A 24,524-nucleotide genomic window follows, 5' to 3' on the forward strand; every position below is an offset into this window, starting at 1 on the left:
TCTACAATAATATTGGAAATTATCAACACGTTATAATCCATTATTTTGTTTCAGAGTTGTTTGCTTTTCGACTCTCATGTCATATATATCTAATGTGATTATTCAAACATCATTGGAATATATGTTTGTTTTTATTGCCCTTCGTTTTCTTCTGCTCGTTGCATTTTAGGGTGAGAGTGTGGACCCGATCGAGGAAAGACATGAAGGTTGGAATGCGTCTATGTCCTGGTTGCATTTAATTATTATGTTGTGTGAGACCTAGAGGTCATTTTTATTTTGTTCATGTGGCGATGATTAATATATCATGTAATAAAAAATTATTTTTTGAAGCTGATTTTGTGAAAATAATTAGAATTGAGTCTTCACGTCAATTTTTGAGATGATGGGGCAAGGGGGCCAAGGCCAAGCCAGGTAGTATGTTTACCTTTGACGGCAAAGCAACATACTCATATAGATCGGGACTCGTGTACCTTTTTGGCCCTTTTAATAGTCAAAGTTTATACTTGTATTTACCTTTGTTCCATCATTTTTTTTCCTTTGCCATTCTTTGTTCCTTCATGTTTACTCCAATGTCTGTGTGTGTATCGTCGTTAGGTTTCAGTTATTAACAAGATAATATAAATGTGGAGACAACGTTTTTGATTCCCTATACTTCTGCTCGCTGCTCAGTGACGGACCAAAAAAAAAAGAAGAGTAATTAGCGGGGTCAACTATATTAAAAAATATTAACATTTTTTCAGAGATATAATTTAAAATATTTATTAAATAAAGTTAAAAATTCAAACGTTTTTATAGACGAAAAAACACGTAACTACGTACCCTCAACAGCTCTCCTGCAGTACAAGATATAATATAATTGCATTAAAAAGTTTATTAAGTTACATTAAAGATAAAATTTATTTAAATCAAATAATAAACATATACAATACATGAAACGTAAAATTATAATATAACATGAAGAACAAAATGTTCGATATGAATATCTTTTTACTGAATGAAAACAATATATTAAATTTTATCTATCAGAGTCATATTCTTCTATTATTTATTAAATTTATTTATCACTTTTGCATAATAGGAAAAATCCTAGTGATAGAATCTTGGATTGTAACCATTAATAAAAATTATCTTCTAAATTATTATATTATTATTCCCTCCAAACACTCCTTTATTTTAGGTCATAAAACATAGACAACATTTTGGGTCAAAATAAATTTTTTAGGGACAAATGAAGTTTTTAGTGGGGTGCAGTTGAAATTTTATAATGGAGCGAGTGAAAATTTCAGGGCCATTATATATAATTTTTTCATGATTTGTGGGATCTATATGTGGATGGTAGGTCCGTCCCGTTGTGCTCCTTTCTGTATTAATTATTCTTCAGATCAAGTGATAAGACGCAAAATTTAGACTACATTAAACAGTTTAGCAGAGAAGACCGGTGATCGAATATTGGAGGAGCCACGTAATTAATAAACACTAACATTGTTTATAAATTAAGTGGATCTACTTTTTTTTTTGGAATAAATTAAAAATTCCGATATCAGAATAATCGACACAGAATGTGTTTATCAGATGTTTCATTTAAAAATTTTGTGGATTAATAATTACATGTATAAAAGAGAAGATATTGTAAATGAATTAATGATATATTATAGAATAATGATCTACGATGAACGAATAAATCAACAAGTCCTGTAAATCATTAATAAGAGTGTCCAAGCAGAATGTACAATCAAGCTAAATGATTTTCCGGAATCTATATTTGCATAACAAACAAACTATCTCTGAATCATTCAAGATTATAACTGATTTCATAATCTGTTTGAATTTTGTACAATATCGCGCGCAAAATAATTATAAAATCAACTAGATAATGCAAGGAACTTATATATACGTATACTAGCCGATGGTTAATTTTGAGTTGACGTGAATTGTGAGGACGATGAGGATGAAGGGTGCAGTGCTAATAGCGGCTGTTGTATTTGCAGTGTGGGGGTATGCGGCGGCGAAAGATTGTACAAACGTTCATGGCTCTCACACCGAACGATACTTCATGCAAATATCAAAGAATGATTCGTGGAGGGATGAAATGGCTGCAAACCACCACCAAACACATCATGTCACCCCTACGGACGAATCCGCTTGGCGGAATCTGCTTCCCAAGGCCAGAAAAACACTGAAAGATCCTTCCCAGTACGAGTGGGAAGCCATATACAGAAGACTCAAGAAGCAGAGTGACTTTTCGCCTCCCCAGGGTTTTCTCAAACCAGTATCTCTCCACGATGTCAGATTGCATGCCCATTCACTTCATCATTCTGCTCAGGACACTAATCTCCAATATCTTTTGATGCTCGACGTGGACCGACTGGTTTGGAGCTTTAGGAAAACTGCCGGCTTGCCCACTCCTGGACAGCCTTATGCAGGCTGGGAGGCCCCGAATATAGAGCTTCGGGGTCATTTTGTTGGTACTGTCTGCTATTAATTCCTGATCTTGTTTGTTAATTAATTACTTGCTTCACTACTGAATCACTCATTCGTCAGGTCATTATTTGAGTGCATCTGCCCAAATGTGGGCCAGCACTCACAACGAAGCTCTGAGAGATCAGATGTTAGCGGTTGTGGGCAATCTGTCTCTGTGTCAGAAGAAAATAAACACCGGATATCTCTCTGCATTTCCAGTCGAGTTCTTTGATCGTCTTGAGAATGGGAAATATGTGTGGGCTCCTTATTACACCATTCACAAGGTACTGACCTATACTCCGTCAAGTTTTGAAACCATACGAATGAACATCACATTAAACTTTTATAACAAAATTGATACAGATCATGGCGGGGCTGGTGGATCAATACACATTCGCAGAGAATGATGAAGCGCTGAAGATGGCGACTTGGATGGCCGATTACTTCTACAACCGCATCACCAATTATGTTGGCAACCACACTCTGCCAAGCTTTTATAATCTGCTGAATGAAGAATTTGGTGGGATGAATGATCTGCTTTACAGGTTATACAACATCACGGGGAATTCCAAGTATCAGACCTTGGCCCACTTGTTTGATAAGCCTTGCTTCATGGGCTTACTAGCAACCCAGGTTTCTCCCACGCTTCTGAATTCTGATTCTTTTAATTCTTGACTCTCTGAAAGTTTTGCCAGCTTTTAAATCTCATCATCATTTCAATTTGTAGTCTGGAGATATAACGGACCTTCATTCAAATACTCATATCCCAATCGTTGTTGGAGCTCAAATGCGGTATGAATATGTGGGCGACCCGCTTTATCAGGTAAACATATATATATATATATATATATATATATATATATGCATACCCATGCAGACTGGAGTATTGAATTAACGTTCAATTCTTTTCCCACGTCTCACATCTGTGACTTTATGATAGGAAATAGCAACGTACTTTTTGGATCTTGTCAATTCTTCACACAGCTATGCAACTGGAGGAACTTCCGTGTCTGAGCATTGGTATATCTGCTGTCATTTATTTTCAGCGCTGTTTTGCACTTACAATGACATAAACTTTTGAATTAAATCATTTTAGCTAATTTTAATGGAAAAAATTTAAATTTATAAGGAAATTGCCGAATAGAATGGCCGAGGTTCTTGGCACCGAAAATGAAGAATCGTGCACGTCTTACAACATGTTGAAGGTACGCGTAAATTAAATATAATACCCAATAACGTTCATGTTTCATTTGCCTATCCAAAATGTAATTAATATATATATGGTTAATTATATTATACCTTGGAATCATATATGAATGTTCAGGTAGCTCGCAATCTATATAGATGGACAAAAGACGTTTCGTATGCGGACTATTACGAGCGCCAATTGACAAATGGAGTGCTGAGCATACAAAGAGGAACAGATCCTGGAGTTATGATCTATTTTCTCCCACAAGGTCGTGGTGTTTCCAAGGCCCACTCTGTTAATGGCTGGGGCACTCAGTTTGACTCCTTCTGGTGCTGCTATGGCACCGGAAGTGAATCTTTCTCCAAATTGGGAGACTCTATTTATTTTGAAGAAGCAGCCAAATCTCCTACTCTTTACGTCGCTCAGTACATCTCCAGCACTTTCAACTGGAATGCTGCCAACGTGGCACTCAATCAGACTCTTACTCCTTATTCTTCACTGCATCCTTTCTTGCGCGTCACCTTCACATTTTCTCCCCTTCAGGTTTTTTTTTTTTTTTTTAATTCTCTTATCATTCGTAATATACCACTTCATTTATTGATATCCTGTGTATGTTTATGCATGTTTCTAAACGTGCTACCTTTTGCAGGGACAAGCCCTGTCTTCTACATTAAACCTCCGTATACCGACATGGACCCATGTGGATGGCTTTAATGCCTTGCTTAATGGCAAGCCTTTGAACCAGCAAGTTAAAGGAGGTGAATATAGTTTGGTTCTGCATAATGGTTATCCGTGGAAATTCATGATTGATATCTAATGTTTTCGTGGATATCTCTGTAGGGTCATATTTGTCGGTGACAAGAAAGTGGAGCGCTGGCGACAGTCTCACCCTTAGCTTGCCCATCACTCTAAGATCGGAACACATCAAAGGTATCAATTGTGTACTTACTGTCTAGCTCGTAAATTTGGTCCTCCCAACACTGATCCTGTCCTATATGAATTCAGACAACGGCCCACAATATAATTCCGTTCGTGCGATTCTTTATGGTCCGTTCCTGCTTGTGGGTCACACCATTCTGGATCAATGGGATCTCAAAGTTGGGCCGCATAAGGAACCAGCGGATTACATGACCGCAATCCCAGCAATTAACAACAGTCACCTGTTCACGTTCGCTCAAGACTTGGGCAAATCATCGCGTTTCGTGTTGACAAACCTGAACCAGGGAGCGAACGTGTCATTGACAATGGAGAAAATAGCCGAAGCAGGCACCATTAATGCCACCCAATCGACCTATAGACTGGTGTTGCTAGAAAAAGGCCCATTTGCGAGTCTCGGCGATGTCATGAACAAACGCGTCCTGATCGAACCGGTTCATCTTCCTGGGCAGAGCTTGATGCATCAAGGACCAGGAAAGTTTTTTGTGATTGTGGGCTCCTCTACGGGTCAGGAGTCTTCAGAGTTCAGAGTGGTTCCTGGATTGGACGGACGAAATGGCACTGTATCCATCGAGTCCGTGAACAACAAAGGTTGCTATTTGTACAGTGGTGTCGACTATAATGAAGGTCAAGACGTGAGCCTGAAATGCAGCAACTCTGCTTCATTCAACCAGGCTGCGGCCTCTTTCGACGCCATTAAGGGCCTGAAGGAGTACCATCCCATTAGCTTTATTGCTAATGGGTTCAACAGGAATTATCTCATGGAGCCCATTCACTCCTTTAGAGATGAAGTTTACACCTCCTATCTCAATATTTATCCTTGATTGTTACCAAAAAAGAAAATTTATCCTTGATTAGGATTTTAGCCAGTTATGTTTCATAAATAAAACTGCACTTTGTTTTATAAAGCTTTCTGTATTTCTTTGTTTTCAGGATATTTTCTGAGTTAGTAAATGGATCTCCACCGTTTTTTCTCATCATGGCATAGTGTATCGATGCGTGTTGACCCGTAAGTAAAGGAAAGTGCACTGTCCCGTTTAGAGATCGTGTTGCATAACGGAATGGTGTCTGCGTGATTATGAGCAAAGAAAATAAGTTCAACGCTCCGGACACTTCGCTAGAGAATAAAGACCCCGAAATGAAGTGGCCGAAAATAAAAGCTATCCCAAAACGAAACTTCAAAATGGGACAGGAATTAAACTGACAGTGAGGCACAGGAAATAGGAAAAATTTTGACGTACATTTCAGGAATTAATAATTAAAAAAAAAAAAAACGAAAGCCAAGTGAATTAAAAGTTAAGCAAAAAAAGTGAGATTATATCGCATTGTATATATATCCAAACTCAAGCCAAGCCAACAAACCGGAACATTCATGAAAAAGGCACAGACACAAAGCAAGCACGCATGATAACATAATGAGTGAGAAATGGATTAGCAAGGTTTGAGGGGGGTTCCACACAGACATCGATTGTTATGGAGGGAGGCGGCATCGAGATGGTTAAAGGGCGCACCCTTTGGAATGTTCCCACAAAGACGGTTGTGACTCAAATCCAGGTGACCTATATACTTGGCCAACTTCATCGACCTGGGTATGCCACCCCTCAATTTGTTGTGCGATAAATCCAGATTTATGAAATACGTTCCTTCGTGAAATACGTCCGCTATGCCCCCTACTAGCTTGTTTCTGCTCAAATCTATATGGCTCATTCTTGAACTCAGCAAACTCGCCGGCACACCCCCTCTTATCTTATTATACTTCAACTTCAGCGTATCCAGAACCGGCATTTCGCCGAGCGCCTTCGGAATCCGCCCCGATATTCGATTCAGTGATAGGTCCAAATCCGCCAGCCGGTATATTCTCGATATCGTCCAGGGGATCGGGCCCGTGATCCTGTTGTGGCTCAACAGGGCCCTGTTCAGCATTCGGAGCCTGTCGATGTCTTGCGGAATGGGACCCTGCAGCGCGTTGTTTCTGAGTTCAAGGTGCGTTAAGCTGGAGAGATTCGCCAGACTGCTGGGGATCCTCCCGGAGAGATGATTGTCCGCGAGGTTGAGCATGGCAAGCTGGCGGAGCCGCCCAATGTCGTGGGGGATGTTTCCAGATAAGACGTTGCCGGAGAGATCAAGGATTTGGAGAAAAGGCAAGGACGAAGCGATACAGCCAGGGATAGGGCCGGAAATGGCTTTCCAGTCGGAGACGGAGAGAGTGGAGAGTTGGGTGAGGTTGCAGATGGAAGGGGAGATGGAACCGGACATGTAGCCGGTGCGGTTGAGGTGCTTGAAGATAGGATCGTCGAGGAGGCCGCGGAGAGTGACGTCAACGACGCGGCGAGTGGTGGGGTCGCAGCTGACGCCGTACCAGCCGTAGCAACAGTTGGTGCCTCTCCAGGAACGGAAGATTCCGACGTAGGGCTCATTCAAAGAAGCCTTGAAGGCCATGAGAGCAGCCCATTCCGGGGGAGGGCAAGACTCGACCACAGAGCTAACTGCCAGTGCAGTCAGTATCACAAACAAAGAAACTGCGCTCATAGTTTTTTTGTATAATTAAGGCGGCCTTGGAGGGTGGAGTGAGGATGCATGGGATTAAGGGGAGTGAGGCCACTTAATTTATAAGCAGAATTAAGCTGGGGGGGAAGCTTGTTTGTGGTGCAGATTTAGGTAAGGATGCAGGAAGCAAGGAAAGAACCTGAAACTAAAGGCGCTGCATGGAATTTTGTAAATGCTCGCTTTGATTGTGATGGTGGGGGCAGCTTGATCGGGGATATGCAAGTAAGTGATCGGAGAAAAATCTTTTGACGTGTTAGAAGGAAAAGCCATGTAGGTGTGTTGCTTACTGCAGCTGAAAAAAAGAGATCAAGGATTGCACTTTCATGGTTTTTTTTGCAGTGCGTGCCAGTAAAGGAGATGCAGCCCTCGTTTTACCCGGTGAAGGCAACGGGGGTAAGTGAGAAGGAGGGTATGGATGATGGGATGAAAGTACAAGTGGGAGTAGGAAGGAGAGTGAAGCTACCATTAGGAGAAGCGCCGGAGATATGTGGATGTTAGCAGAATGCAGATTGAATGCAATAGTGATGACAGGCCATGAAATGCGAGGAAGCAGGCAGCGTGAAACACGAAGACGCGAAAGTACGAGAGTCTTTTGATACTTAGCTTATGAGGCGGCATCCCTCGGCTGGCAAGTCCCTCCCTTTTTCACTTTTGTACTTTCGATCGAAGTGAAGGAGAAGAAGGGTGTGCGAGAAATGGACAGCTAAAGTGAGGGGGCCTATTATAATCCAGTCTGGGCTTTTGATCGATATGGCTGGAGGCCCAGCTCATTCGATCCCATCAGCCCGTTTTCTTCTGGGCCGGCGTTTACGGGCCTCTTGTTTTAGGGCTAATCCATGAACAGGGTTCTCACTTCGGAGTTCCGATGCTTTCAAGCCCCGCCGACTTTTCACTTGTGAATCCCCGGGAAAATGACCCCAATCAGGGACAGGGTGTTGGCCTTCGAAAGGGAAAAGACATGAGCAGCCATCCCATGACATTGAAAAACAAGCGGCTGGACGCTGGTGAGTGGCGAGTTAGTTTTAAAAAGGCATCGCGGTGTTTTGGCGATAATGACAGAGCCTTGACTTTCTTCACTCCTCATAATCTCATCCATGTTTATAGGTATGGCTATACGCCCAACACTTTTGGTTAATCTCGTCTCTTCATCCTCCCCACACATGGCTATGAATAGAAGCCAGTTAATTCTAAGCACGGTAGCCTGCCGCCCAAGTAAGCTTCGCTGTGGAATTGGGTCGGTTCTCTCTTCTCGGTTTTCGCCCACCAAACCTCCTCATTCCTCCTCAGTGCCCCACCATATTCACGTGATCCTCCTCAGTCTCCGTCTTCATCATTCTAATCCAAGAATGCCCTCCTCTGTCACGGGGGTGACTTCATCAGTGAACGGACCACCACATTCTCCGTCCCTAAAACCATTTTGTTTGGTTACGTGGGTTGCCCCTAACACTTGATCTGTCAACAAATAAATTTAATTAGGTCACGTCGTCAAAATTACCCGGAGACGATAAACCGTACCCTGCTTCGCTTCTCACCCGTCAAACTCAACGGGACCACCCTTCATCAGCCCCCCTTCCCCCTCATCAAAGTAAATATGTTGACTACACATTAGGTGCGGGGTCCACTCGCCCCTGTAGATATCCGTTTTGAACGTAAAATCATCCAATTATAAGTTTGGATCTATTAATTAATTATTTGCACGACGTCATTCAACCTCTTCCGCAATTTGTGACCAGGTGCGCTTTCATACATGTGACTTTTGAGAACCGGACTGACTCATTTCCCACTCGGTTACCATAAAACAAATGAAACTGTTCTTTGGCTGCATCATGAATACATATATATATAGTTTCAAATTTCAGTCTATGCCATTTATTAATTAATTCATGTTTGGTTCGGATATAGTAACACGCGGTGATGTTAGGTGTTTCCAGACTAACTCAGAAGGCAGATCAAAGAGCAGGCGACATGATAATTAGTGTTATCAATTTAGCTAATCATGTAAGAAATCAAATATACAAGCTGAGCTACTTTTCAACTGCTGCTCCGAAGTTCTTCTACCGAAAGCGCAGATCCCGTCCTTACCTTCAAACCACACACCTTCCTGATATTGTGCGCTTCACCACATTATGTCGAGCACCCCCGGGGGGGGGGGGCGAGGAACTGCGGGTTTTGAATCCCACATAAATTAAAACTATTACACTGGATTCGTCTTCTTAATTACTGCCAATAAGAACAAATTCAAATATCTTTGGAGAGAGAGAGAGAGCATGCGCGAGAGTGCACTAGCGCAGTGAGGCCAAGAAGGAAGGGGAGAAATTAAAGCACATGGTTAGAATGGAAATGGGAGAGCAGCGTGGGGACAGGTATATTTTATTAATGTTTGTACTGAAGCTTGGTTGGCCTCAACTATGCGCCTTTTCAACTCCCAGACATCGCCTCACGCCACGCCACGTATATGAATTCGCTCTTTTCACACCGTTTCGGGAACTCCCCTCACCCAATTTTCTAATCTTCATTATATTTAATTCATTCATTTTATATCCCTCTAATTTGCTGCCAGCTGACGTCGGAACCGTCCTACTATAAAATGAAGCCTTCCCCTACACCTAAAAATAAATAAATATCATACTAGGTCGCGATTTCGATGATGTCTGATTCGTTTCGGCGGGTCTTATTATCATTAAGAGTTCATATAATTTGTAATCCCTAAAATTTGGATTTTTTTTATTTTGCCCTTTTAAATTTTAAAATTATGATTTTAGTTCTTAAAATTTATTTCGTCTTAAAATGTAAGTCCCTTAACGTGTGTTAATTTTAAAATCTGTTAAAGCATTATAAACGGTATTATAGTGATAATGGGAAATCATCACATGACCTGTTCTTTTTGAGGAGTTTTTTTTTTAATCATCTATTATCCATACAACATTCAGATATATGTTATTTGGTGAGTTTGTAACTTCATATTACCACTTTAACACTATTTATCATGCTGTCACAAATTTTAACACTATTATATCTCAAGTAACTAACATTTAAAGGCAAACTAAATTTCATTGACCAAAACCAAGGGTTTAAAATTTGAGAAATCAATACCAAAATAGGCTAGAATTTGAGGAACTAGAATTTATACTAACCCTATTACTAATTTATCATGAATGCTCCTACAGTCAATGAACAGTCTATTTGTTAAATTTAATATATCCATATGCTGACTTCCTATGATAATACTAGCTAATACATAATTTGAGCACTAATTTCAGTTGAATTGGGACTTATTAAGACGTTCTACTGCTTCTACAATTATAAAATTCACTTAAACTCTGATGATATACTCCTCCAGTCCTTAATATAAGACTCCATTAACTAATTTGGCTAGATTAAGGAAGTTAGGTAAATTAGTTAATCATAAGAATATGACACGTTTTTCATAAAATACCATAATCATCTTTCTTAATACCCCATCTTCCTCTTCTACCTGATTATGGTTAAGGAAATATCCATAGGGATAATTTAAAAAAAATTGATAAATATAAAAAATGAGTTTTATATTTAGGATTAAAATTAATTAAACAATTGGGTTATACACTGAGCACCAGAAAAGTATAAACACACACTCTCTCTCTCTTTTCCCCCACCCAATGATATATGCAGCCTCTTCATTGTAATTAAATATAGGATAAAATTAACTAACTTCCCTGCTCGTAAAGACTAATACTTGACATCTTTTGAAAAAAAAAGTATTATTTTTAAATTTTTTACGAAATGAATAATCACAATAAAATCTTGTCTGAAAATTAAAAGTTTACGTCAACAACTCGTTATAAGTAAGGAGGAGAGGTAATGTTAAATAAAAAAAAGCTATTGTGTTTTACCCTATATTTAGAATTAAGTAGAGCTTTACAATTTTATAATTTTATCCTATAATTAGAACTAGAGGAAGTAGATTTAACTAAGCTGGAGTTGCACTCCCGCCGTCGTCAAGATTTAAGTAAGAAAATGCCGGTCTTCGTCTATTATTTGGTGCGGTCTGGTTAGTTAAATAACTCATCTAAATGAGTTGTCCACCACTGGATCTTTAAATGCGCTGATTAAGACGGTTTATACTTTATACGTGTTGTTGTGAATAATAATAATAATAATAATAATAATAATAAAAAGACCGTTTATAGGTGTGTGTTTGTACTCACAAACACGTCGGTATATTAAAAAGGAAAAAAAACAACCACGGTGATAGAGTGGATTTTAAATTTTAATGCGGCATCAAACAATGGCCTGTTAAACGTCTCCCCGCTAATTATCAAAGGACCGCGAGCAACGCGACACGATAATCCTTCGATCATTTTTATAGATCATTTCTTTTCCTTTTTTTTTCTTTGGGAAATTTTTTTTTATATTTTATTCATAATTTATTTTGGCTGGTTAATTATAATGATCCACGACTCGTGATGATAATTGATAATCGAACCATTAGTGACATCAAGCCATTATAGTAAAAATACTGCCTCCCGTCTTAAAAGTTAGTTGACAATTTAAATAGATTAAAAAAAATTAGTTAAGTTAATTATTTGTAATAAATAGGTGTTGTCTTACCTAAAATACACTTGCTAATTAAGCATCATTTGATTAAACATTTAACACGTATAATTACTACAACGATTACCTTAAAAGTATAAATAAATATGATAACAAAATGGATTAGAATATATATTGAATACTAGATTAAAAGTCACACTAAATCTTATATCAAAGATTGAAGGTAGAATTATACTAGGCGCTTGAGATTCAGTTGGTAGAACTTGTATTAAACTACTAATTTAATTAGAATTCTTAATTTATGTCGTGGAATAATCATATTCAAATCTCAGAATAAGAGTTTTGTCATTCGGAGTCGCATTCCTTCAGATCAAGGGGAGCGTTATTTCCCGAATAGCCGATGATTTTGCTTAAAAAGAAAGGCCAAAAAAAAGAGAGGAAGGGGACATGATTTTCTGTTAACAAAGTACGAGCATGTTTTATTATGATGCTACTGTTGCACCCGGCCGGCAAATTTCAGATAACAGCGAGATGGGTCTTGCATATTTATTTTATTTATGAGGCCTACATAAATCGGGTTAGGAAAATACGTTTATGATTTTTACAGACGTGTAGAAATAGATAAATTATGCCTTCTTTCCCCCCGACTGAACAAAACAAAATAACAGGCCGAACCAAAAAAAGCAGTCGTATTTTGTGTTAGCAAGTGAATTTCATAAGAGGACCGAGATGAAAAACAAAACTTGCTTGTGTATAAGAACCAGTTCTTCAATTAAATTTCAACGCTTGAATTTTATCACGGATGTAATTTTGTCACATTTTATTGAAGCAGTGAATGATGAAATGAGAGTATATAAAGCCCAGGAATAATAATTAATCTGATTGGAGGACTGGTTATACGTGAATAAATGCCCTTATGAATCCAAAAAGAAATCATTGAATACCGTAAAAATAAGTACAATTAATCCTACCAGTTTCACAACCGCAACAAGAAAAATAACAATAATTAGACATTAAATGGGGGAAAAAACACGAACGCATTGCACATTCTTTCTTTCAACATGTCACCTCCTTAGAAGGGAACACGTACGGTCTTTTTCCATGTCTTGGGACCACCTTTGATTGTCATGTAACTTCTATTATTGGCCATTTTCGAGGTTCATTATCTTGTTTTCGTGGGCATAATTGGCACGGAGTAATAGTAAAAGAAGAGCGCCTATGCACATATATAATCAACAGCCCCTCTTAACTCAGATGTCAATGACTGATTTCGTAGCTCCTCTCATATTTATACGTACACGCTCTTAAGCTCAATCCCACGTCATGTGCGACCTGTTATAGCAATTCAAGTCCTCCTTATGAATGTACCATTATATTTTAATTTTTAAATTTGACCAAAAGCAACCACCCCTGCAAAGCGTAGCCAGCACCAGTTGTCCTATTTTTCATTCGAGGGCGGAATCGCTTTTCACAACTTTCGTGAGCACATTTATTAATACTGATGTTGATATTTTTAACATTGATTTTATAAATACACTAGCTCACAGGAAATTTGCTTACATATGCTGATATGGACTGACAATAACATATAATTTGCGATTCTCACTCAACGCCCCGGGCTCGCACGCGTCGCTGCATGCCAAGAGTGGCCCCCACGTGTGCAATGTGGTAAGTAAGTAAGATGTAAATTTTTTTTTTTTTTTACGCAGAAAACGTAACATGTTTCTTGGTTTTCCTTCCATGAGACGGGCCTTCAATTTAAATATCTCACGCGCATAAAATAAAGCAGCAGCGAGCTGGGGAGCATTGAAAATGCGCAGGGGACTTTGCATATATTAATCAAACGGTACGGTAAAAATGCGGGCAGGGAAGTCATTTCATTCAGTATGCTTCTTAATTACTATGTATGACTTGCAGGGAGCGGCATATCTCATATCTGCCTAAACAGCTTTCTTTTATCAATCTTACGGGGTGTTTGTCATCTGATACCTAAAAAACGTATTTTCAACATAAATTAAGATAAAATTCTCCTCATCTGTTTGCTGAGAATCTATGAAATTACTTTCAAGCCCCAGGTGCGATCACCTCAGGGGTATTATGGTAAAAAGGACCTGGAAACATACCAATATCTGAGCCCCCGGATTCATGGAATGTGTTCACTTCTTATTGGCTCTTCGCACGTACGTACCCCCTCTCCTCCGCTTTGATACCGAAAGTTCCCTTTCTTTCTCCTCCTCATCCTTCTACTCCGCCTTCTCTCCATCCTTCCCTCCCCACGCTCTCGCGGTTTCTGGTGAGTGCTTGTTATTTTTCCCTGCCTCTGCTTTCTCTCCCCCCACTGTTGCTTTTGTTGCGAATCTTATATTTGGATTTTGATGACCTGAGTGATTCATTTTCAGCGACACAGTACTTGCCCCTCTTTTCACTCATTACTCTTGCTTTTGCTGCTTATTTTCTACAGCCAAATAAATAACTGGCAACTTGTAGTTCTCCTCATCCCCTTTTTTATTGTCCTCTTTCCTGTACTTTAGCTGCGCCATACTTACTTAGCTTAGTATCCTGCCGAATTATCTGGATTTAGATTTGATTTCTTAGTTTTAGATCTGCTTCAACTTTCTACACTTGTTTCAGTTCATAATATTCCCTAGGATTTGCCTGCAGACTTCTTCCGAGTCGAAAGAAACGTGGGTCGATCTGAAAACGGAAGCAGCGACAAAATTCCCAGTCAAGAACAAATCCTCCTCCGTCTTCGAAATCAAATACGCCTGAATCGTTTTTTGAAGCGAACCTGGGAAGCAATGGAGTCAGATCTTGAGCAACCCTCTTCAATGTTTCATGGTCAGCAGCAGCAGCAGATGAATTCTGGTTTGACACGGTATCGATCGGCGCCGAGCTCGTATTTTACGGATATTATAGACAAGGAATTTTATGAGGACATGTTCAATCGGCCTTCCAGCCCCGAAACGGAGCGGATTTTTTCACGGTTTATTAATAGTCTTGCTAATGAGTCAGAAGATGCACCGGCTCAATATCTTTCTGCTGCTCGACAAAATTCTGCGGTGAAGGAAGAGATGGATCAGCAGTCTCAAGTGATGCCTCCCGTAAACAGTGAACCGGTGGCTCTCCACCATCACCAGCCGCAGCAGCAGCAGAACAGTATTAGTAATTTTGTTTCTGCTCCGCAGAATCTTTTCCAAAGCTCGGGACGTCCACCTTTGCCGAATCAGAGCCTGACTTCATCAGCTACGGACGGAGCCTATCCTAGAGGAGGTCATCGAGTGCCACATATGAAGGCTCCTGATCCAAATAATTCCAGTCTAATCAGGCACAATAGCTCTCCTGCAGGACTCTTTTCCACCATAAACATTGAAAGTAATATGTTCCGTCTTCACCTTCATTTTTCCTTGCCCTTTTACTATTTTTTTACTTCAGTATTGAAAAATAAATATATCAAGATTTACTGTTCTTGAAATATAATTTACTTTTAGCAATTTGCTTCTTGTTCGCCATATTTCTTTTCTGTACATGGCCAAGGAGATGCCTGAATTTAAGGTCCCACGCCTATAGTTGCAAAATTCTGTGCAGCCCAGTTATGCAATTAACTATTAGTTGTAAAAGATGAGAAAGGATGACCCTGTTAGGGTTGCCTTTTTTTTTTTTTAAAATAAAAAAATAGGGAGCGGAATTTGGAACAAGGTTGGATGAGCTTATCATGGGTACAATATTCGATGTTTTGTTGTTGAGGGCTTTATATTCCCGATCTTCATTTTCTTACTTCCTGAATAGGTTGTCATAATGACGCTGTGCAAGCTTAATTGGCAGGCTATGCTATGAGAGGCACGGGCATATCGGGAGCTGGTAATAACGCAAGCGAAGAAGCAAACTTCTCTGCTGCGATGAGGATGAAAAATCCGCCAAAATACTCAACAGGCCTAATGTCTTCCATAGCTGAAGCTGGGGATAAAGGCAAAACAGAACAGAATCAAGACACTGAATCTTTTGCTGATAGCCAAGTTAATGAGTTCATCACAGGTTTCCCCGCAGGCTCTTGGGACGATTCTGCACTCATGTCTGACAATACTTCTGGACTAAAAAGATTTAGAGACGAGGACGCAAAAACTTTTTCGGGTCAGACTCAGGTACAAAATGATTCAACATTGTTCTGATTCATATTTTGCAAGTGGAATATCATTGACCCGATTTAGTTGTCCTTGAACAGAACGAGACGGGCAGCCAACCTCGTCCTTCTCCTCTGGCTCATCATCTCAGCTTGCCAAAAACTTCAGCGGAAATGGCAGCCATTGAAAAGTTTCTGCAGTTCTCAGATTCCGTTCCCTGTAAAATTCGTGCCAAGAGAGGCTGCGCCACTCACCCAAGAAGCATTGCCGAAAGGGTACGTCTTGTATAGAGGAAATATATATGTGTGCGTGCATTTGGTCTCTGAATCCTAAAATTACATGGTTCGGTTCATGTTTCTGTAACTGACGTGATGAATCAGTAGCGAGTAACAAAATTTAATAAATCATTTATTACTAAAATTCACTGTTTGGACATATAGCCTTCAGGAACTAATACATTTTCTCGTTCATACTCCTAAGATTTTCCCCAGGGTGTCTACTATCCAGCATCTTGATTCTAAAATATATTTCGATTGCTTTTTTTGGGAGTTTTAATTAAAAGCTATACTTGGGCAAATGGTAAACTATGTTGATTTTAACTTATGGTTATGTGGATGTGAACTGGGGTCAGGTTAGAAGAACTAAGATCAGTGAGCGTATGAGGAAGCTGCAAGATCTGGTCCCCAACATGGACAAAGTAAGATTTTTGCATATAGATAGCAAGCCAGGTTGTGAAAACGAAGGAAAATGAATGGTGATTTTTTTCCCCTCTCGTTATTGCAGCAAACAAACACAGCAGACATGTTGGACTTGGCTGTCGACTACATTAAAGAACTTCAAAAGAAGGTTCAGGTATGTAAAATAAAACACTGGATCATCACAACAACGTCCCTATTTTTCAACACGAAGAAACTGCTTGATGACTATATATTGGGTGCTCACTCGCTCATTTTTCTTCCCACTGCATATTTGCACAGACACTTTCAGACAGTCACGCAAAGTGCACGTGTCCACACAAGCAGGGGCAGTGACGGAGATGAGGGAGAATTAATACAACTGCATCATTGTACAGATTTGTAGTAATATGTTTTAGAAGATTGAAAGAAAAGCAGGATAGAGAGTTTGCTCATAACAACTAACCGTGAGATGGAACAGATAGCAGGCATGGTTGTACAAATTGGTGTAAGATTATTTGTTTTAGGGTGGGTAAGAGAGGAGTTAATGTGGCTTGCTTGTTTCCTGATGGAATAGTAAAGAGATGTGTTGTTGTATGGGTTCGCTTTCGCATTAAACGGGAAGGTTAACGTCATGGAGGGTCCGACGCGGCCATATGATGTGAGGCTTCAGTTGTGCTTTTTCCCCTTTTACTCTCCATATTTGGGTTTCTCCAATAAGTCTTTTCGGTGGTGGTTGTTCCATTTTCGAAACTCATTATCCTAATCCGTTTGAATGGTGGCTATTGCCCCTCCCCTTTTTATTTCTGTTGGGCCCATTATTGCCAATTTGGATTTCAGTGCTTTAGGTTATTATTCCTTTACCCTGGTTTCGGATGTTTGTTTCATGTTTCTTTCTTTCTTTCGTTTTCTTTGTTTTTGCTTGACAGACAGTGGTATCTTACATGCGAAGGCATTTCTGTAGTGTTGAATGCGATAAAACCATCAACATGTGATGTTTTAACATTGCCAATACAAATGTGATGGGGTGTGAAACCGCCGGTTTGTTATGTGATGGGGGAGATTATGGGAGCGACATGATGTGAAAAGCAGTCGGAGGAAGGCAAATAAAGGAAAGAATGTGGACCCCGTCGGGAATGATGTCGGCAGGGAAAAGTTGCCCTTATTGTGCACACAGCTGGAGGGGATTAAGAAAACTAGGGAAGTAACAACACTGTAACTGGGAATTCTCGTCCTGCTACCTAACAAGCAATAGACAAAAGGGCTCGATCACCCAAAACGAAGAAAAAGTAAGCACGAAAAGAGGGTTACTAAATTATAAGTTGAAAAGCGGGGGAGGAGAAAGCCAGCAAACAAAAGGGGAGAGAGAGACAAAATTGAATGAATGCGCTTTTAGGAGGTGGGGACGTTCGCTGGTGGGAGTGTGACATCTTTGGTCATCCATTACCATTCGTTCGTAATTTCATGCCTTCTTTTGTTTTGGGGTCACATGACGCTCCTTCCGCTTCTAGTGTCTTCCATTGATCCTTCCTCTACCATTTTATTCTCCTTTTTTTAAATAAAAAAAATCTTTTTTACCAATTTTTTTCTCTTAATTTTGATGTGTTGGAATTTCTTCATTCATCTTGAAGGCTGAGGGCTAGACTTAGCATTTTATTTTTTTAAAATTATTTTTCCTTTATAGTAACAATTTTTCTTTCTTCTTTTTCTCTTTCTTTTTGAAAAAAAAAAGCTGTATTCAAGACACAAGCTCAGCTGTTCCTCGAACCTTTTACCGTATGGAGAAAAAGAAGTCAGGGGGCCAATTTAGTTTCCTCTAATAGTATTAAGTTTCAAGAGATTACATAATAACCCCTATGTCAGCCATCCTCCTCTCGTCAGTCATCATCCATCACCTTCAGACAAGAAGATGGTGAGCGGACCAGTGTATTGGCCGGTGGAAGCACTAGCCCCACTGAATTTCCTAAAATTACTTGTTATAAATAATATATATGACAATTGCATTTTAGTGCCTAACAATACCTCGAATACGTCTCTCCTAGGAGGATATTATGTTTTAGTTAAAAAAGAAAAAATTACGTTTTTGACCCTATTGATTTTCATATTGGACCCCATAAGCCCAGACTTAGACATATTTGGGTCGGATTTTTTTTTAGATTGCCCCCACTGGCTCAAGGCCATCGTCTTAGGCCCACCACTGTGATTGATCAAAGGTTGCAAATTAGACAGCGTCATCTAGCCGGAAAAATGGACACAAAAATTAGCCCCACTAGACATAAGGCTGACATTTACATCTTAATTCCTATACTAAAAGTCTAAAACCGTCTAGCCTGCATATTTCCGGCGCCGTTCATAAATTGAAATCCACTGCTTACGCTGCTCTTTCATTCATTACAGTGCTTACTTGTAAGCGTAAACTTTAACGCTGTGTTTGGCTTGACGGAGGGAAGGGAGGGGAGGGATTTTAATCAAAAGAAGGGGAGGGGAGGACAAGGGAGGGTAGTTACAAAAGAGAGGGGAGGGATTTTAATGATCTCCTGTTTGGATAGATTGGAGGGAAAGGAGGGAGCAATTTTAATAATACTTTATTTTGTTCTAATAAAAAATTGACTATTTTAACCTCATAAAATTTAAATGAATTTTCTCACTTTTTTTATTTTGTTAAGATATAACTATATATATATAATACAATTCACCAATTTTGATTTACAAGACACAGTCATACACTTATAGAATATTAAGATAAAAAGTCACAAGTAATAGATTTCAATCAGAGAAAAGACCTTGAAAATAAAAGAAAATACCAACGGTCTCTTGGAATTAGAAGAAGAGGAAAAAAAAAAAAGGTTTACAAATGCTCACTAATTTTGGAGACAATTATCTAATAACCTCTTGTTAGATGCTCAAAAGAACTCTCTTATGTAGAAATGTTTACGATTGATTAGAGGTTAACAAATCGAAAGGGTATATAAGGAATTAAAATATACAAGAGAACAAGGGAGGGGAGGGATTTTAATGATCTCCTGTTTGGATAGATTGGAAGGGAAGGGAGGGAGCAATTTTAATAATACTTTATTTTGTTCTAATAAAAAATTGACTATTTTAACCTCATAAAATTTAAATGAATTTTCTCACTTTTTTATTTTGTTAAGATATAACTATATATATATATAATACAATTCACCAATTTTGATTTACAAGACACAGTCATACACTTATAGAATATCAAGATAAAAAGTCACAAGTAATAGATTTCAATCAGAGAAAAGACCTTGAAAATGAAAGAAAATACCAACGGCCTCTTGGAATTAGAAGAAGAGGAAAAAAAAAAGGTTTACAAATGCTCACTAATTTTGGAGACAATTATCTTAATAACCTCTTGTTAGATGCTCAAAAGAACTCTCTTATGTAGAAATGTTTACGATTGATTAGAGGTTAACAAATCGAAAGGGTATATAAGGAATTAAAATATTATCTCTCATCTCCCCTCCAAAAAACCTCACTTTTGGAGGGAAGGCTAGAAGGGAAGGAGAGGTGAGAAGAACCCCTCCCCTCTTTAAAAAACATCTTAACCAACGAGGGAGGGGAGGGGCTCTCCTCCCCTCCTAAAAAATTACACCAACCAAACAAGGGGAGGGGAGCAACTTCCCTCTCCTGAAACCCCGTACCAAACATAAGTGATAAATATTAGCTACCTATCACTACATCCAATCTTTAATATAACAGCTAATTTAGTTTTTAATTTGTTTTAAATATAAAATGTCAATATATTTTATCTCTCAAATTTATCTAATTTTTCTAAAGTAATCTTTATAGTAGTTGCATATGTTAAATGTTTTGTCAAATGATAGTCTATCTAATACATATTATTAGTAAGAGTATTTTAAGAGAGACAAAACACCCGTTTCTTACAAATAACTAAATATACTCAAATTAATTAATTAGCTCTTACATTAAGATAGTACTCTCTTCGTCCCTTATATAAATATTCACTTAACTATATTATATGGTTAAAGTGTAGAAAAAAGATAGTGAGAGATAGTATATTAATTAAGGGTAAAGTGAGTAAGGGTAAAGTGAGTAAAAATACGTTTATTGTTTAGACAAACTCAAAGAAAATCTTATAAATAAGGACAAACTAATTAAAAAAATTGGATCTTATAATAAGCCACGAAAAAGTAAATATTTAATGATTCAAATATAAATACTACGTCCGGTTTTAATATAAGACTTTGTTTCATTTTTATTTTGGTCTTAAATATAAAACCCCAATCTATTTCGTTTCTTATATTTATTTATCTTTTTTCCAAGATAGTCCTTCTAATAATAGTTGTTTTAGCCAATAAACATGATTAACAAGATATTTTATAAAAGACAACACCTATTTATTACAAATAATTAACTTAATTTTTTTTCTTAATATACTCAAATTAATTAACTAATTTTTATATCTATGACCGAATACAGTAGTATCAAACGTTTAATAGGTTGTTCATCCCCGATTATGACGGTAACAATTATTAATATCATACGATTTGTCAACTCATATTAAGAATGATAATTATCAATTACATAAAATTATCATAAGAATCCTGCGTTTGTTCTCCTTTAATCATAAAATTTAATCGGAATGACTGAACATGTATTTGAACTTTAAAGTTTTTGATGCTACATTCATTTTAATATTTTATTAAATTGTATAAAAATTCAACAATTTAAATTTAGAATCCTGCCGAAAAAGAAAAAAACGGAGGATGAAGGTTTTTACGATAGACACAACACAAAAAGGAATTATTTGGGGAAAAAAATACGTTCCTTAAAAATCGCAAATACGATGGTAATGTTCGGGCAGCATTTGAATGAGTACACTGTACTTTTCCCTCTCAAATCCTAAAATTTGAATGCTACAATGTTACCAATAACTGGCTGTCCATCATCCACATTCGAATTCATTTGAGCTGCACCCCATCATCCCATGGACGAAGAAGCGCTTCCTCCTCCTTTTGTCTCTCTTCCTCCCATTCTCCCTCCCTCCGGCCGCAGCATCTCTGCCGCCTTCCTCCACCCTATTCCGCCTCTCTCATCCCCCACCAAACTTGCTTGGGTCTCGCTCCAGGGAAGACTGGTTAACTCCGAGGAAGCCAGTTCAGTCCGAACCATTGGGGGTGCTTTAGCCCCACAAGAAGCCCTCGCTTGGGAGCTCTTTAACCCCATCCACAGGTTCCTCATCGTCGCTGTCATCGGGGTCGCAGCCGCTGAATCCAAGAAAAACGAGCAGATATGGCAGCTGAAGAAGTCCGTCGAACTCAGGGTTCGCTTTTTGTTTGCTTTGGTTCTTACTATTGATTTAACCAGGAATTGCCTTTTCTTTTTTAATTCATTTGATTGATTGATTGATTGGTCTATTGGGTCTCAGCAATGCTCCCTTTAATTATTATGTGCCTTTTTATTAAAGAAACGAAGAGAAAATTTACACTCTGTTTTGACGACTCACCTTTTCATTTTATTCTGGGTTGAGTGGGATATGTGGGGACTGGTTCTTTCCGATCTTGCCTGAAATATAGTGACTTCTGATGTACTGTTAGACGATAAAAAATATACAATATGTTGAGCTTATGTTGTTTCTCCCGGTAGGCCCTGCGTGCTTCCTCTTGACATTTTTATACTGTGTAAACTGATACTCATTTTTTAAACAATGGGCTTCTCCGATTTCATCATTTTTGTGGCTATCTATCAGGATCGGGTGCTGACGAGAATGCAGGAGAAGCTTGACAATCTCTGCGAGCTGCTCTACCATACTAAGGAGCATTCCATTGCGGCGGTGAAGAAACCATTACCAAAGAATGGGGAAACAGTGTTAAGTGAATTATGGGGCTCTGATTGCGATTACTGGCCTAATGATGAACACTCTGACTTATTTGCGGTTGGTTACTCTACCGATTTCGGTGGCGCTTGCCACTAAATGTTTGTTTTGTTAATTTTAAGTAATAATAACTATGCAGCTGAAAAGTTTGACTCGTTTAATTTGTCAGCAGGAAAAGTCTGTCACAAAAGATTCTTATGGGAATGAAGCGCTGTATAAAACACCCTTATTTGATGAAGAACAAGAGGAGAGGCGAATGTCTGACTTGTCTTGGGCTTCAAGTGTAACATCGGCTTCTGATATCCAGGTCACATAACCTCATAATTATCATCTGTTCTGGCATTCCTTCTTAGGTATTATGTAACATGCATCGGTAGCAGTGCTCAATTTTTCATAGATCGTATTTGGTTGAGCTCCCCAAATCTTGCGTAGATTCCCTCTTAAATTTGGCATAGAGTGGGTCCCGCTATGCTTACAATCTTACACCATCTCTCTCTTCTTTTTTTTAAAAAAAATAATTTTTATCATTGAGTCATCAAAAATCTGGCCAGCAAAGCTCCTCCAAAATTTATTTATGTGTTGTTGTATTCTTGGCCTTGACTTCAACTGGAATCAGCGTCTTTAAGTGAAATTGCTCCATCGGATGGAAATTAATTGGTGGCCTTTTTGTCATGTGTTGTGCTATTCACAGTTAAACAGCCTGGGTTTAGAGCAAGATGTCTTTAATCTCAAGAGAGATTGCAAAGAGAAGGATGCCCAAATAAAGGAGTTGACTGACCTTCTCAGCGTTTCTGAAGTTGCTAGATCAAAGGTATATAGTGAAAACTTTGCTGGCTTTCATTCACAATTTCATTCTTGCAACTTTTGCTTCCTATATTTAACCCGCCCATCACTGTTTTAAACAGCGAGTTAGTGAATTGGAAGACATTATACGCAGGAAGAATTCAACTATTACAAAACTGAAGAAAGAGTTGGTTGTTTTGGAACAAAAGGTAAGAACACTCCGACATGTTGACGTAGCTTGTGTATCCTGCGAATTGAACATGCTTCTCAAGAGTAGTTTGACGATTTTATCGCAGGTTATGCAACTTTCTAGACTTCGTAGACCCTCCTCTTTCAGCTATGACTCACGCGATGACCAGCTTGCGCACGTGAGAGATAACCTATTATATGATTTGGAGAGTAGCGCCGGCCCTTCATCTTCTGATTCAGACAGCGCACCTCTAAACAGCTCAGGAAAATCCATTGCTAAGGTTGATGATGCTCATGTGCTGAACAAAAGCTGCACTTCTGCGGGTAATCAGAAATTTAAGTCGGCAAAACCCATCAGTTCTTCAGGGCGAACACTTGGACAACACTTGGAATCTCGTCCTGTGAGTTCTCAGAAAGTTTCAGGAAGTCGAAAATTTTCTGCAGCTTCTTCGAAACTCAATCGATCCTTGGCTCATGCGGACTTTAAGAGTAGAAGAAGATCTTAAAGAATGGAGTTCGGGAGATATTTTCAGGTGAGAAGCGTCGTTTTAAAAAGTAATATAGTCACTTAGACATTGCCGGTCATTATTCGATGGCCATAACAACGGATTTTGACCTTGGCAGTGTAATGGATTTATGAGATATCAAACAGTGGATGTCACAAATTTATATTTATAAAATACTCATTACCATGTGGTACTGCCATTTGTAGCCAGAATGATTGAAAGAAAACCGGAGATGTTCTTGTTCTCGCATAGCAGGGGATCGGATCCCCTCGTATACCATGTACTACTTTTATTTGAACATGGTTGCATTATTCGATCCTCTGGTATCATTGTGGATGTTGTCGATAAAAGCACACTTTGAACAATTCATTGAAGTTATTGGATTCGGTCAAATGCTAACTAGGATGAGGATGGTGTCAATCAATAAAATGCATCTCTAGATTCTCTTTTGACCTGGCTCTAGGCCCACCACATCTTTTGTTGTTTGTTGGGCATTTATTGATTCACATGATCCTCAAAAGCGTAGCCAATGGCCCAATATTATCACATGCGGCTAGCTGATGAATGCAGCCATCTTCGCCAATGTTAACCCAAGTTTCCGGAGTGCGGCCCCAGCAAGGAGCTAGATTTTAATATTTCAACAATACAGGGCAGCACTATAACTGATGAAACCTCAGAAAGTTGCGATGAAGTGTTATGAACGCTAAGCAACAAGCCTTGCTCGAT

The 24,524-nt window shown here is 38.8% G+C and overlaps 4 protein-coding genes across 7 annotated transcripts; 3 read left to right on the forward strand and 1 right to left on the reverse strand.

Annotated features, from left to right (window-relative positions):
* The first annotated feature begins 1,942 nt into the window (after nt 1-1,942).
* LOC114736399 (uncharacterized) lies at nt 1,943-5,409 on the forward strand. Its single transcript, XM_028924207.1, has 10 exons — nt 1,943-2,465; nt 2,542-2,744; nt 2,824-3,093; nt 3,188-3,283; nt 3,401-3,480; nt 3,590-3,665; nt 3,785-4,192; nt 4,299-4,407; nt 4,490-4,579; nt 4,655-5,409. The coding sequence occupies exons 1-10, from the start codon at nt 1,943-1,945 to the stop codon at nt 5,407-5,409; spliced, it is 2,610 nt and encodes an 869-aa protein (XP_028780040.1).
* A 453-nt stretch (nt 5,410-5,862) lies between these two features.
* LOC114736424 (DNA damage-repair/toleration protein DRT100-like) lies at nt 5,863-7,117 on the reverse strand. Its single transcript, XM_028924237.1, has one exon. The coding sequence runs from the start codon at nt 7,112-7,114 to the stop codon at nt 6,017-6,019; it is 1,098 nt and encodes a 365-aa protein (XP_028780070.1). The 5' UTR covers nt 7,115-7,117; the 3' UTR covers nt 5,863-6,016.
* A 6,758-nt stretch (nt 7,118-13,875) lies between these two features.
* Nucleotides 13,876-17,328, forward strand: LOC114736389 (transcription factor bHLH130). Of its 2 annotated transcripts, none has more exons than XM_028924183.1 (7): nt 13,876-13,958; nt 14,327-15,037; nt 15,488-15,804; nt 15,885-16,058; nt 16,415-16,480; nt 16,567-16,635; nt 16,761-17,328. In XM_028924183.1, exons 2-7 carry the CDS (start codon nt 14,464-14,466, stop codon nt 16,812-16,814), a joined length of 1,254 nt encoding a protein of 417 aa, XP_028780016.1. In that variant the 5' UTR covers nt 13,876-13,958; nt 14,327-14,463; the 3' UTR covers nt 16,815-17,328. The 2 variants fall into 2 exon arrangements, with proteins under 2 accessions (XP_028780016.1, XP_028780017.1); XM_028924184.1 differs by lacking the exon at nt 13,876-13,958 and adding an exon at nt 14,132-14,148.
* Nucleotides 17,329-21,373: 4,045 nt separating this feature from the next.
* On the forward strand, nt 21,374-23,991 carry LOC114736388 (uncharacterized). Of its 3 annotated transcripts, none has more exons than XM_028924180.1 (6): nt 21,374-21,768; nt 22,195-22,380; nt 22,490-22,627; nt 23,012-23,131; nt 23,226-23,312; nt 23,400-23,991. In XM_028924180.1, the coding sequence occupies exons 1-6, from the start codon at nt 21,433-21,435 to the stop codon at nt 23,796-23,798; spliced, it is 1,266 nt and encodes a 421-aa protein (XP_028780013.1). In that variant the 5' UTR covers nt 21,374-21,432; the 3' UTR covers nt 23,799-23,991. The 3 variants fall into 3 exon arrangements, with proteins under 3 accessions (XP_028780013.1, XP_028780014.1, XP_028780015.1); XM_028924181.1 differs by having other exon boundaries at nt 22,493-22,627; XM_028924182.1 differs by having other exon boundaries at nt 23,258-23,312; nt 23,400-23,498.
* Nucleotides 23,992-24,524: the final 533 nt, after the last annotated feature.

The sequence above is a fragment of the Neltuma alba genome, unplaced genomic scaffold (assembly GCF_004799145.2).
Source record: "Neltuma alba isolate B1F8T4 unplaced genomic scaffold, ASM479914v2 tig00013334_pilon, whole genome shotgun sequence".
NCBI lineage: Eukaryota > Viridiplantae > Streptophyta > Magnoliopsida > Fabales > Fabaceae > Neltuma > Neltuma alba.